Source organism: Sceloporus undulatus, chromosome 1, assembly GCF_019175285.1.
Source record: "Sceloporus undulatus isolate JIND9_A2432 ecotype Alabama chromosome 1, SceUnd_v1.1, whole genome shotgun sequence".
NCBI lineage: Eukaryota > Metazoa > Chordata > Lepidosauria > Squamata > Phrynosomatidae > Sceloporus > Sceloporus undulatus.
In genome coordinates, this window is record NC_056522.1 from 189,931,097 (window position 1) to 189,944,328 (window position 13,232).

A 13,232-nucleotide genomic window follows, 5' to 3' on the forward strand; every position below is an offset into this window, starting at 1 on the left:
AAGTAAGCTAATTAGCAAGTAAGCTAATTTGCCCCCAACATTCTGGGTACTCATTTTAGCGACCTCGGAAGGATGCAAGCCTGAGTCGAGCTTGGGCCCTTTTGCTGGTCTTGAACTCGCAACCTTGTGGTCTTGAGTGAATGGCTGCAGTACAGGCATTTAACCACTGCGCCACCACTGCGCCATGGGGTTCCACCCAGTAATTCTCTCAATTTGTTAAAATTAGCTTTCCAGAAATCCAAGATCCATGTTTGACTATAATCTTCTTTGCCATGTCTCATAACTGCAAATTTTAACACTGCTTGGCCACTTCCTCTGAACTGCTTTGATTCCAGTGACCAACTCCTCCCTACAGGTTAAGAACAAGTCCAGGATTGCTGATCCCCTTGTTCCTTCCTCTACCTTTTAAAAGAAGAAATTATCTGCAAGGCACATCAGGAATATGTTGGAGAGCCTATGCTCAGAGGAGATTAGACCAAAACAGATGGCCAGAAAGGAGTGGCTTGAAGCTGCCACCCGCCGAAGATGCATTGGATCTGTGACAAACACATTTGGGCTCCTGTTTGGGTTGGGAAAAGGCAGCCCCACCACAGCCCCAGGGTGGCTTCAAGATATTCCAGCAGCATGCATCATGTAAATGCCATGTCGCTGGAGCGTCTTGAAGCCGCCCACATCTGGGCAGCCAGGCAGCTTCAGAGTGTGCAGTGTGTTAATGCTACACTCCCAAGATGCTCAGAAGGTGGCTTTAATGGGCCGTCTGTTTCAGCCCTTAGCCTCCCAGCAGATATAAGGGTAACTGAATTCCCTATAACTACTAATTCTTGTATCTTTGCGATTTCAGAAGTTTGTTTCTGAAAAGCATCATCCACTACCTCTTCTTGGTTTGGTGGCCTGTAGTAACTCCTACCACAATGTTACATTTATTTATTTCTCTATTTATTGTATCCAACTGCTCTCAACTGGTCCATTCTGATCATTCTCATGGATTTTTGTACAACTGAATTTGTCTTTGGCATATAATGCTACTTCCTTTCCTTTTCTGCCACATCAATTTTTTAAAAAATAGATTCTACCCTACTTCATGAGAGTTATTCCACCAGGTCTCCATTATGCCTATAAACATATTTACCACCTTTACTAGGATTTTCATCTTGTTTATTTCCCAAACTCTGTGTACTGCTATATAGACATTTGAAGCTTTAATTGTTCTTACCTATTAATTTACTGTCATTTCTTCACCTGTGGATCTCATTTGCTCCCTCAGCGTCTCTTCTAGAATTCACATCCTTATGTTTAGAGCTTGCCTTTGGACTGATGTTTGAGCTATCATCTCCAACAATCCCATGATTCAGTTTAAAGCACTACTGATCAAACTTACCATGCTGCTACCAAAGACCTTATTCCCAGATTTTGTAAGGTGCAGCCCATCTGTAGCCAAGAGTAATTTGTCTAAGAAGAGAATACTTTGGTCCCAGAAACCTTCTCCCATCCACACCATCTACATAGCTAGTTTTTTACTAGAAGAGAAAGCCAGGAATCTAAGTGGAGTAGAAATGACACAGGAATGGGGAGAAGGATAGAATGGCTTGAAGGAGATTTCCTGAGAAAAGATTCAGCAATCAGTTGCTGTTGAAGTCTTAGGCCACCAGCAGCCTTCTAAATATCCATAATATTTACTTGTACACCGCTATGATCAATGCGGAATAGCGGTCTATAAATAAAACTTATTATTATTATTATAATGTTCTACAGTCCTTATCCTGCTCTTTCACAGTATTGAACTGCTTTCCAGATGGCAGTTTTTGACCTCAAAGTTCTGTCAAAGTTCTTGTTAATGTTAGGATACAGCTATGAATTTTAAGTATATGAAGAGCAACCCCAAGGAACGTTTCTAGTATGTACACTATTTGAAGAAGCAGCCAAAAACATCATACCTGGTTTATAATGCTGAAGTGTGGAAACTCCTGGCCATGTTTCCTCTGTAGGGACTCCCAGTACCTGTATAAAGAAAAAGACATAATTTAATGCCTCTTCTTAACCCATTTATGCAGCAAATCACATACTAGTCTCCATTACGTTCATGAAAAGGGACCCAGAAATGTTTTCTTGCCAGGAGAGGTGGGCACACAAATGTGTTTGAGTGCCTGCACAAGCAACTGCCATTTCCAATGTAACAGCTGTTGTCAAAATCACTGCACAGGCTTATTTACACCTATGTTGCTGCCCTAGAAACCAAGACTGCACTGATGAGTGACTTTTGACAGTAGCTTGCTCAAATGATAGGCATTCAGAAGTTGTACACTGTGGCTGTGAGAGAGACCCCTGCTGTTCTGAGATGAAAGGGAATAGATAGTAAATGGATCTTCTGACAGGTGTTCAAAAACAATTCAGGGCTCAATTCAAAGACAGACTGGGCCTCAAGAACACTCTGTCTTGATTAGATGGTCTGAGTCTTCCCTAACACTCTGTCCTCAAGGAAATAAATCCATGTGAATAAAGATGAGATACCCACAAGCAACCTCTGGTACCTAGCTGAATGAAAGATACAAGACCAAATACTTTTGTGTACTGTTTGTCTTGGCAATTACACAATTCTCTTTTAAAAGTATGCTAACAAACTCTGAATGTGATAATAATTATTCATATATATCTTATCACTTCTTTCAGCTTTGTATATTTTGTAATGAAAAGTGCACAAAAATAGACATGCTTTCCCTCTCCCTCCTTTTTGGTGAAACCTCCCTCCCCCCCCCCCAATTTAAAAGAAATGTTGTGGGGCAATTCCAGTTGACATAAACAGGGGTTAAACTTGTTTATGAGAGAGTGAGGGTGGCGTAGTGGTCTGAGCATTGCACTACAACTCTGGAGACAAGGGTTCAAATCCCTGTTCGGTCACGGAAACCCACTGGGTGACCTTGGGCAAGTGACATTCTCTCAGTCTCAAAGGAAGCAAAGGCAAACCCCCTCTGAATAAATCTTGCCAAGAAAACCCTGTGAAAGGCTCTCTGTAAGTCGAGATCAACTTGAAAGCACACAGCAACAAACTTGTTTACATCGCCACTTCCCTGCTGCCAGCTTGTTATAAAAAGAAAAATCAAGAGAAAGAGTTGAGGATGAGGCAGATTTTTTCAATGGAGCAAGTTCTTCTTATCCACTCAACAATATCATGCAAAACTTTCTAACTCAGGGGTGAAGTTTGTTGCAGAACAGTGGATCACTCATTCTGTAAAGTAAAGAATATAATAGAAACTTAAAATACTCCTTGAAAACAATCAGACATTTGTATAGACATGAGAAAGATGCTTGTATCACTGATCACTTCTAAACTTGTGGGGCACAACCCAATAGGGCAAGTAACCTTTACCTTACAATTCCCATCAGCTTTCTACCCAATATGACCAGTGTACGAAATTGTAGGACTTTTATAACAAAACATTGGGACGGCACAATTTCAAACAGTTCAAGTGAGAAAGAAAAATGGGAGGTGTCTCAAGAAACCAGGATGGATGACTAAGGAACTTTCAACTGAGCTAAGTTTGAAATGGAACATGTATAAGAAATGGAAAAAGGGGGAAATCACAAAAAAGTAATTCAAAGAAATAGCAGGCATGTGTAGGGGTAAAGTCAGAAAAGCTAAACCACAGAATGAACTCAAGCTTGCTAGAGAGGTTAAAAACAATAAAAAGAGCTTTTTTGGATATGTCCGCAGCAAAAGGACGAAGAAGGAAATGGTAGGGCCACTATGTGGAGAAGATGGCAAAATGCTAACAGAAGACAGAGAAAAGGCAGAATTACTCAACACCTTCTTTCTCTCAGTCTTCTCAGAAAAGGCCAAGGGTGCTCAACATGAGGTTAATGGAGCAGAGGACAGGATAGGGGAATTTCAGCACAGAATAAGTAAAGAGATAGTACAGGAATATCTTGTTAATCTAAACGAATTTAAGTCTCCAGGACCAGATGGATGACAGAATTGGGGGCATACTCATCAAATCTGCAGATGGCACCAAATTAGGAGGAATAGGTAATACTCCAGAGGATGGGATCAAAACTCAAAATGACCTGAATAGACTGGAAAGCTGGGCCAAAACTAACAAAATGAAATTCAACATAGAGAAATATTACTGCACTTAGGGCGGAAAAATGAAATGAACAGATATAGGATGGGTGACACCTGGCTGAATGAAAGTACATGTGAAAGGGATCTAGGAGTCCAAGTAGACCACAAGTTGAACATTAGTCAACAGTGTGATGTGGCAGCTAAAAAGGCCAATGCGATTTTAGGCTGCAGCAATAAAAGCATAGTGGCTAGATCAAGAGAAGTTATAGTGCCACTATATTCTGTTTTGGTGAGGCCCCACCTGGAATATTGTGTCCAGTTCTGGGCACCACAATTCAAAAAGGACATTGAGAAACTGGAGCGTGTCCAAAGGAGAGCGACTAAAATGGTGAAGGGTCTTGAAACCGTGTCCTATGAGGAACGCCTTAGGGAGCTGGGGATGTTTAGCCTGGAGAAGAGAAGGCTAAGAAGTGATATGATAGCCCTGTTTAAATATTTGAAGGGATGTCATATTGAGGAGGGAGCAAGCTTGTTTTCTGCTGCTCCAGAGACTAGGACCCGGAGGAATGGATGCAAACTGCAGGAAAAGAGATTCCACCTCAACATTAGGAGGAACTTCCTGACAGTAAGGGCTATTCGACAGTGGAACACACTCCCTTGGAGTGTAGTGGAGTCTCCTTCTTTGGAGGTCTTTAAGCAGAGGCTGGATGGCAATCTGTCAGGGATGCTTTGATTGAGATTTCCTGCATGGCAGGGGGTTGGACTGGATGGCCCTTGTGGTCTCTTCCAACTCTACAATTCTATGATTCTATGGTTCTTCTGTATTGCAATAGGAGCACTGTGACAGTCATTCACACAGATTACTTATATAGTAAAGTTAATATCAGTAACTTATGTAAGAACTGCATTTTTTTCAGCACTCACAAATGAGAAGCTAAATGTTGTTAACATGCACCATTCTAGCAATAACAGATTCAACCTGTGCACTATTTTTTTTAAAAAGGACAGCACCTTATAAATTGTTAATATTTTATTTGTGTAAACTATTACAATTGCATATGTCCAGGAACACCCGATTCAAGATGATATACCCTTTTTTCTAAGCTTTTATAAAACCCAATAGTTTCAAGAGAATGAGATCAGGTTTGGGATGCTTTAATGGTGTTTTGTCATTTTATTATTGTTTCAAGGATTGAAATATTGTGAAGTCGAAGGCTTTCATGGCTGGCATCCATAGTTTTTTGTGGGTTTTTTGGGCTATGTGGCTATGTTCCAGCCCAAAAATCCCACAAAAAACAAGTGAAATATTATTTATATTTATTATTTATATTATTTTAATGACAACTAATAACATGCTGGTTTGAGGAATTGAGTTGGCCCTTGGAACTTGTGGGAGATCCATTCCGGATCCCCTGCAAGTTCCAAAACTCACGCATATTCAAGCCCCATAGGCTTGAATGGAGCACATGCATGAAGGGCATGTACCTCATTGATGTTAATGGTGGTCGCCCCTCCATGGATTTTCAAATCCACGGATCTCAAGTCTGTAGACTTGGAGGGGTGACTGTATATCAGAAAAGCAGTCTATACATTTATTTTGTATTTCCCCCTAAAATTAAAAAAATAAAAGTTTTTAAAGAGAGAATACAAAGCACAGGAACACTTTTGTGTGCACCCTTCATCTGCTATCAGTTTAATTGGTTTTAAATTTTTGATGAGTCAAGAAAGACATCAAAGGGAAGCCACTATGATTTATCTTAGTATGTCTAGGAAAACTGCCAAATACAGATTACCTTATTGGATACAAACCTAACCTAACAGGTTGGGGCACAGAATATTAGTCCAATTCTCTTTTTCTATTGCACATGGATAGGTAGGTAGGTAGGCAGGCAGGCAGGCAGACAGACAGACAGACAGACAGACAGACAGACAGAAAGTGACCCTTTGAGATGCTAATAATTTTTATTGCAGTTTCCCAAATGTATCACTTAGCATACCATCCAGATCTTCCTCAATTGTTCAAAGATGTTGCAAACTCCTGGGAACAGTGGTTGGCCCTGAAGCATTTCAACAAATATGCAGCCTGCACCCCTAGAAAAAAAAGTTTGTTCAATCAGAAATATAATGCACCATGAAAGAGCCATCCAGAGGTTGCAGCACTCTGGGCAGGAAGCAGCCAGCCAGCAGGCAGCAGGAGAAAGGGGGCAGTCCCCCCCTGCAGCCCTTTCTGGGACTCGCACCAGATGACACCAACCTCAGTGACACCATTGCTCCAGGGTCAATATCCCTTTTATCAAAAGGAAAGCAATGAATAGAAGAAAAACCATTTTACTGGTGTAAGGAGGAACATTAACAAGTAACTTTTTAGAGGCATTTTAAACTTTTTTGGAGATACAGTATTTGGACAAGCAGATTTCAAACTTTTATTGTCAGTGTGCTTCAAATTTAGATTCTTTCATTATCTTTTACAAATGTTTGTGGTCCATGCTAAGATTATGGGTTATATGTTTAGGTTAGGATTAACAGATGTCTAGTGGGCTCCCATCACTAGTCCCAGCTTCTGCCAACCTAGCAGTTCAAAAGTATGCAAATGCAAGTAGATAAATAGATACCACTTTGGTGGGAAGGTATACAGCATTCTGTGTAGTCATGCTGGCTGCATGATCACAGAGTATTCTCTGACAACACTGGCTCTTTTGCTTAGTAACGGAGATGAGCACTGTCCCTTATGGTTGGACATGACTTAACAACCTTGTCAACAGGGAATACCTTTACCTTTATAGTGTATTTTGCATCCAAAGCAGAGATACTACATATTTTACTTGCACATCAAAATTGTTTTTGTTCAACTTATTTTCTGATTTCTTCTGCCTTACTTCAACTCATGACCTCTTCTTATATTCATAAGACCTCTGCCTCAGACCAAAATACAACAGGCCAAAGTATTAGTTTTCCGGATCATGCCAAGTCCTCTCAGATTGGGCAGCTGAAAGTTTCTCTTCTTAATAAGAAAAAATTTAAAACACAAATGGCCTCCATAGTACAAGATTATTATGCTATTAATTAAGGTTCTAGCTACTCATGAGCTATTGACTGGGAACTAAAAGTCTACATTATAGCATATGCTTCCCACAGGATGAATCTTAGAGTCTTACCAAATATCGATATCAGAAGAATAATCAGTAGCTCCTAGAAGCACATCAGGAGGACGGTATCCAAGTGTCACCACCTCAGCAGAATATGTTTGCCTCGGAAGAGTCTTGGCACGAGCAAGACCTACCAGGAGGGATGGGAGGGAAAACTCATTTTAAATCATACATGGGATTAATTCCATAACACTGGCTGCTCACACTCGAAGCCCAAATGATTAAATAGAACCTATCATATTTATTAATTATCATCATCATCAATCCTCCTCCTCCTCCTCCTCTTATGACATGACATGTCTAATTAGAAAAGACAATAATGTAAGTAAAGTGGAAGGCGATAGGAAAAAAAGAAAGATGCCACTGCATATGGACTCAGTCGAGGAAACCACAGACGTGACTGTTGTAACTGAACAGGGATGTTAATAACAGGGTCTCTTGGAGGTCTCTTCTTCATGGGGCAATCATAAGTCATAACTAACTTAACTGCACATAACAACAGCACTGCCTATAATATGAACAATACAGGTAACTCTGCTTAGCTTGGCCATGCATAATCGCTATAGATGTGAAACACCAGAACATAAATTAAACAAACAAAACTAAGTAAAGACATAATTCTTCCAGGGGCAGAGTGGGTGGAGAAAGAATTGGGGGGGGGAGACATAATTTTTTTTACTCCTTTTTCCTGAGCCTTCACATTTCTAGTGATCTTCTATTAGAGATACAACTTATTACAATTACCTCTTTCCTTTGATTAGAAATAAGCCCCATTTTGATTTAAAATAACCATGGAATGCTTCCAACACTGCCAATTTTAGAAATCTTATAGCCACCCTAATATCTTAATGCCCCAAATATCTTAATGTTAATGTTCTTAGCCCCATGTCAAGAATCCAACCAGTTTCACTCAGTTTAAGACAGAAGACATGGATTTAAGATCACTTTGACCTAATGACTTCATTGGATTATATTCCATTTGACTTGATTTATTGGTTCATTATCTGGGTAGTGTGTTCCCAGCACTCTGGTTCACGCTTAAATGTTCTGGATGTTCCTGGATCGCTTTAACAGACAAGGGTATTCTGTGAAAGGGCATTAAAATCTAGGTTTAGACTTAGAAGAAGAAGGAGTAAAGATAGGAGGAAGTACATCAACAATCTAAGATATGCGGATAACACCATAGTACTAGTGGAAAACAACATGAACTTGGAACAATTACAAAATAAAGCCAAGGAAGAAAGTGTAAAAACAGGTTTGTTGCTGAACATAAAACAAAAATAATGACCACAGAGGATCTACATAAATTCAACCTAGACAATGAGGAAATCTAAATAGTAAAAGAGTTCCTGTACTCTGGATCAAGCACTGATGAGAAAGGAGACTGCAGCCAAGAAATCAAAGACGACTAGGAATGGGAAGGGCAGCCATGAAAAAACTAGAAAAGACTGCAAAGAGTAAAGATATACAACTGAATATTAAAGTTAGAAGTGTCCAGTCCACTGTATTCCCCATCACTATGTAGGGATGTGAGAACTGGACAGTGAAGAAAGTGAATAAAAAGAAAATCAACTCATTTGAGATGTGATGCTAGAGAAGAGTGATGGGGATACTGCGGACAGCCAAAAGAACAAACAAATGAAACAGATCAAGCCTGAACACTCCCTGAAAGCCAAAATCATTAAATTGAGGCTGTTGTACTTTGGTCACATCATGAGAAGACATGAAGCACTGAAAAAGACAACAATGCTATGAAAGGTAGAAGGCAGGAGAAAGAGAGATGGATAGACTTAATCAGGGAGTTCACAGGCCTGAATCTAAAAACCCTAAGTAGAGCAGTGGAGGATAAGAGGCCTTAAAGAGCTAAGATTGGGGAGCAATTAAAGAAGAATAGAAAGAAGAAGAAGAAAAGAGTCTTGAAATGAAATGGAATAAGAGAAAACTGATTTGTTTCGTTAGCCCTCAAACAGCCATTGACCTCACATAATTCACTGTTCCAAATTCTATCTTTTGGGTGAAGTGTGCCCAGTGTGATCAGATGCCTTCCTTTTCCAGTACATGTCCTACATTTTAGTCCAGGTTAAATTCTGAATTGTCCTCAGTTTATATATGACTAAGAAGCAAGAATTTACATGAGTGTTTTTAGCTTTTATTTTGTAATATCCTACATTTTTCTTGAAAATCCTATATTTTGTGGTTCATTGTCCTCCTTTGTGGTTATGATATCTCGTCACCTTGGGCTTACTAGACTGTCTTTGGGAGGATGGGTTATACTGTGTCCTTATTCAGTTCTACTTAATTGATTTTATTCTGGTTTCTATAACTTCCAACTGTTTCAGTTCAAATGGGGTAACCACATTTAATCTTCTTTCTTCCTGATTTTTCATCTGGTTTTAAAATGTCTTCATTTTCTTCCCCTCCTCCAGTACCACCTCCTTCCACAGCTTGCATTAATTGCTGCAAATGCAATGCTCCTCCAGATGAGAACAAAATCTTGGGAAATCCCAAGTTTTGCTCCTGTACAAACTGATTTTATTTTTGATATCCACATTACATTTCCTTTATACTGAAGTATTTCCTGGAACACCTGGTATTATCAAGGACTTTTCATTCCTACTTCCCCGGTCAGTTTAACTTAATGCAGTATTTTCCATAATAAAATGCACCTCAACTATGCAGTCCATTTGTGTTACTCCAGAGCTAGCTAAGATGTCCACCAGGACATTGTTTCCAGACACAAATTCAACAGACATGAAGCAAGAGAAAGAGAAATGTCAGCACTAAAACAAAATTATTCTAAGGCTTAACTAGTTTAATATTGCTAATGTATTTTACCACTTTGGATATAGCTCTTGAATAATAGTAAAAACAACTCTGTCAAAATTGCTGGAAATCAATTTCTTTCCTCCCCCCCCCCCAATATTTTTTCTTTATTTCAAAGATTAATTCATTTGTTATATTTACACTCCTGTCAATTTTCAGTCCTCATACGTTCTAATACATAATCTTATGCTAACTTGTCTCTTCTTTTCTTTATGGATTTCATTTTATTTCTTCTTGTACATACAAAGTTTTCTATACAGAGTATAAAATTCTTCTCTCTTCTTCCTCTTCATTATTTCCTTTCATCCACCTTCCTTTCTATTTTTCCCCTCTTCATTTATTTTCTCTATTTTCCTTCTTCCCTTCTCCTCTTTCCGTTTCTTCTTCTACTATCTCTTTAAGCATTTTTTCCATTCTATTTTACCCTTTATTTATTTATTTAAAAATATCTCCCCCTCTAAATTGTAAAGAATAAAAAGAAAAGAAAGAAAAAAGCAACTGGAAAGAAAATAATAGAAAGAGAGAACAGTAGATGGAAAAGATAGAATTCTTATCTTATTTTCCCTTCCTTGAATCTTCCCTTTTTACTAATCTTCACAACTTGTTGAACGTCCCCCCCCATATAATACTCCTTCCACTATTTTTCCTTCTACCTTTTTCATCCTTTTTCTTCCTTCTTATATTTCTAATACCTTCTTACATGTCATTTAAATCCTTCTCTCCCCTGGTTCCTTCTTGCTCCTTACCTTCTACTCTCTTTATCTCTCACTCCTTCTACTGTACAGTTCTTACCTTTTCTCTTAAATATCTTTCTTGTCTTTTCTACCTCCTCTTATCTTCTCACGTTCTCTTCACCTCCTATGTGTGGAACTTTTTCTCTTCTCCTCTTCTTCTACTTCCTCTTTTCTCCCTTTGCTATTTTATAACTTTATCTTCCTCTTGTTTTCTTCCCTTCATCATTTTCTATTCTCCTATCATCTCTTTATTCAGATTTCTTATATCCTTTCCATTCCTTTTCTCTATACTTCCTTCACCTATTTTCTTTCTCTCTTTGGAAATCAATTTCTGAAACACTGCCTGAGTGATGTTTGATCAGTGGGAAGAGGAACAGGGAGAACACAAGGGAGGGCAAGGGAAACCCAGGATATTTCAAGAAAGACTTTGGATGTAAACCAGGGAATATGCTAGTAAAACCAGACTTTCCTTTATACATAAGATTGTAGATTCATCCTCTGAATTCACTAATTTAGTATTGATATTGCAAATAAGCATTGCTAACTTTTTTTTTTTAAAAATTGCAGGGCAGAACTAGGGCCACAAGTCTCTTTTGAGGCCACAGACTCTGCTGGAGCTCTCAGGGTAAATAATAAATAAATAAATAAATAATTTATTTATTTCTAGCCCGCCTTTCCAAAGATCAAGGCGGGTTACAACATCATAAAACAGAACAATATAATACAAAAAGCAAACATTAAAAACAGAATTAAAACATAGATTAAAAACCATACAAGGCTAGCCAAAGTGCAGGTGCAAAGAGGAGGGGGGGGGGGCAAGAGATGGTAAAAGTAGGGCCAGGCTCAGGTTTGAGCTGAGGCTCCAGCTCAGCATCAGAATCCTCCCCTGAGTCCTCAGTCAGGCTGGGCATGACACATATGGAGAGCAAGCAATACACATCTCAGTGGAGGGTAAAACTACCCTCACAATGGCTGAAGCACAAACAAGCCAAGAATGTATCATCTCTGGTCCAAACATCAAATCTGTAGTGTTTGACAAAGCTGAGTGGTTGAGCCCAAGTAGCTGCTTGACAGATAGTCTGAATGGGCAACTAATCAAGAATGAAAATGAAGTGAAAACAGATCTTGTGGAATAAGACTGGATAGAGGAAGTCTCTGGCTTCCTGGTAGTCTGGTAGACCAATGAGATGGTAGCAGCCAGCCACTTGGAAATGTGCTACAAGGAACTCTTCCTAATGAGCTCCATAGCAAACAAAAAGTCTAGGGGATTTTCTGAAGTGTTTTGTCAGGTCAACGTAGAAGGTGAGGGCATGTCTGATATCTAGGGTGTGTTCATCCATAGACAGGTTTGGGAAGATGGTCGGAAGCAACAGCTGCTGAGACAAACAAAAGGAAGAAGCTACTTTCAGAAAGAAAGTGACACCTGGAAACAGGACCATCTTGTCTTTGTGGAATTGGAGGAATGGCAGGTCCACCCTCAGCTAGCTTGCTGATCCTCCTGGCAGAGGTGATGGCCACAAGGAACACAGTCTATGTGTGGAACCACAAATCACATGAGGCAAGAGATTCAAAAGGACATCTCATTAACTGGGAGAGTGAGCAAGCTGGCCCAGGCAAGAACAATGGGAGTTTGAGAAGGAAAGAAAATCTTAACCAAAGGGTGCACAAACAAGAGGGGAAGCCTTGAGGCTGAAGACTGAGAGAACAGCCACATAAACTCTTACTGAAAAGATGAAGAGGCCCTGCAATGTCAGGGAAGACGGGAACCAAACAATATGGTTAGTGAAAACTTGTTGCTGGTCCATATGAATATAACTGAGAAAAGAATAGAAGTGTTTCTGCTTATAGTAGTACAACATCTTGGCTGATTTTCTATGCTCAGAGTGAAGGACAGCTAATGCCTTTGAGAAAATATCCCCAAAGCTACGAGATCAAAAGCCAGTTATCCATGTAGGGGAAGATGTAGACTCCCCAAAGATGGAGGAAAGTTGCCTCTCTCACCATACACTTGGTAAAAATGTGTGGTGTTGTTGAAAGGTTGAAAGGAAGGACACCAAAATGGAAGCAACAGTCTCAAATTGCAAAACGTAGGAAGTGACAATGGGCAGGAATGATCAAATTATGAAAATTTACATCCTGGAGCTCAATAATTGCAAACCAATCTCCACGGCGCAATACAAAGAGGATTACAGAAAGTGTCACCATCTTGAACTTCTTGGTAGTGCCGTCTCTGAGATCCAGAATGGGATGCAGTCCTCCATCCACCCTCTAAGCATCCATTTTAATATATGTATATACAAACACACTCATTCATTCCCCATGTAGCTAGAAAGAATCACAATTCCAACCAGTTGGTTTCATCCAGCTTCATATGCCATTATTTTAGGTCTACATTTATTCTCTATTACGAAGAGTTGAAGAAGGAAGCCTAAATACACACATTTCTTTCCTCCCAAGTTCAGCAAAAGGAAA

General features: G+C 39.4%; 1 protein-coding gene across 2 annotated transcripts in view; it reads right to left on the reverse strand.

Moving 5' to 3' along the window:
- Window positions 1-13,232, reverse strand: part of CDK15 (cyclin dependent kinase 15) — an 82,702-nt gene that overhangs the window by 53,062 nt on the left and 16,408 nt on the right. For both annotated transcript variants that reach the window (XM_042444064.1, XM_042444060.1), the window contains exons 8-10: window positions 7,213-7,333; window positions 6,055-6,148; window positions 1,935-1,998 (exon numbers count right to left, since the gene is read on the reverse strand). In XM_042444064.1, coding sequence (XP_042299998.1) covers window positions 1,935-1,998; window positions 6,055-6,148; window positions 7,213-7,333 — 279 coding nt within the window. The remainder of the gene's footprint in view (window positions 1-1,934; window positions 1,999-6,054; window positions 6,149-7,212; window positions 7,334-13,232) is intronic.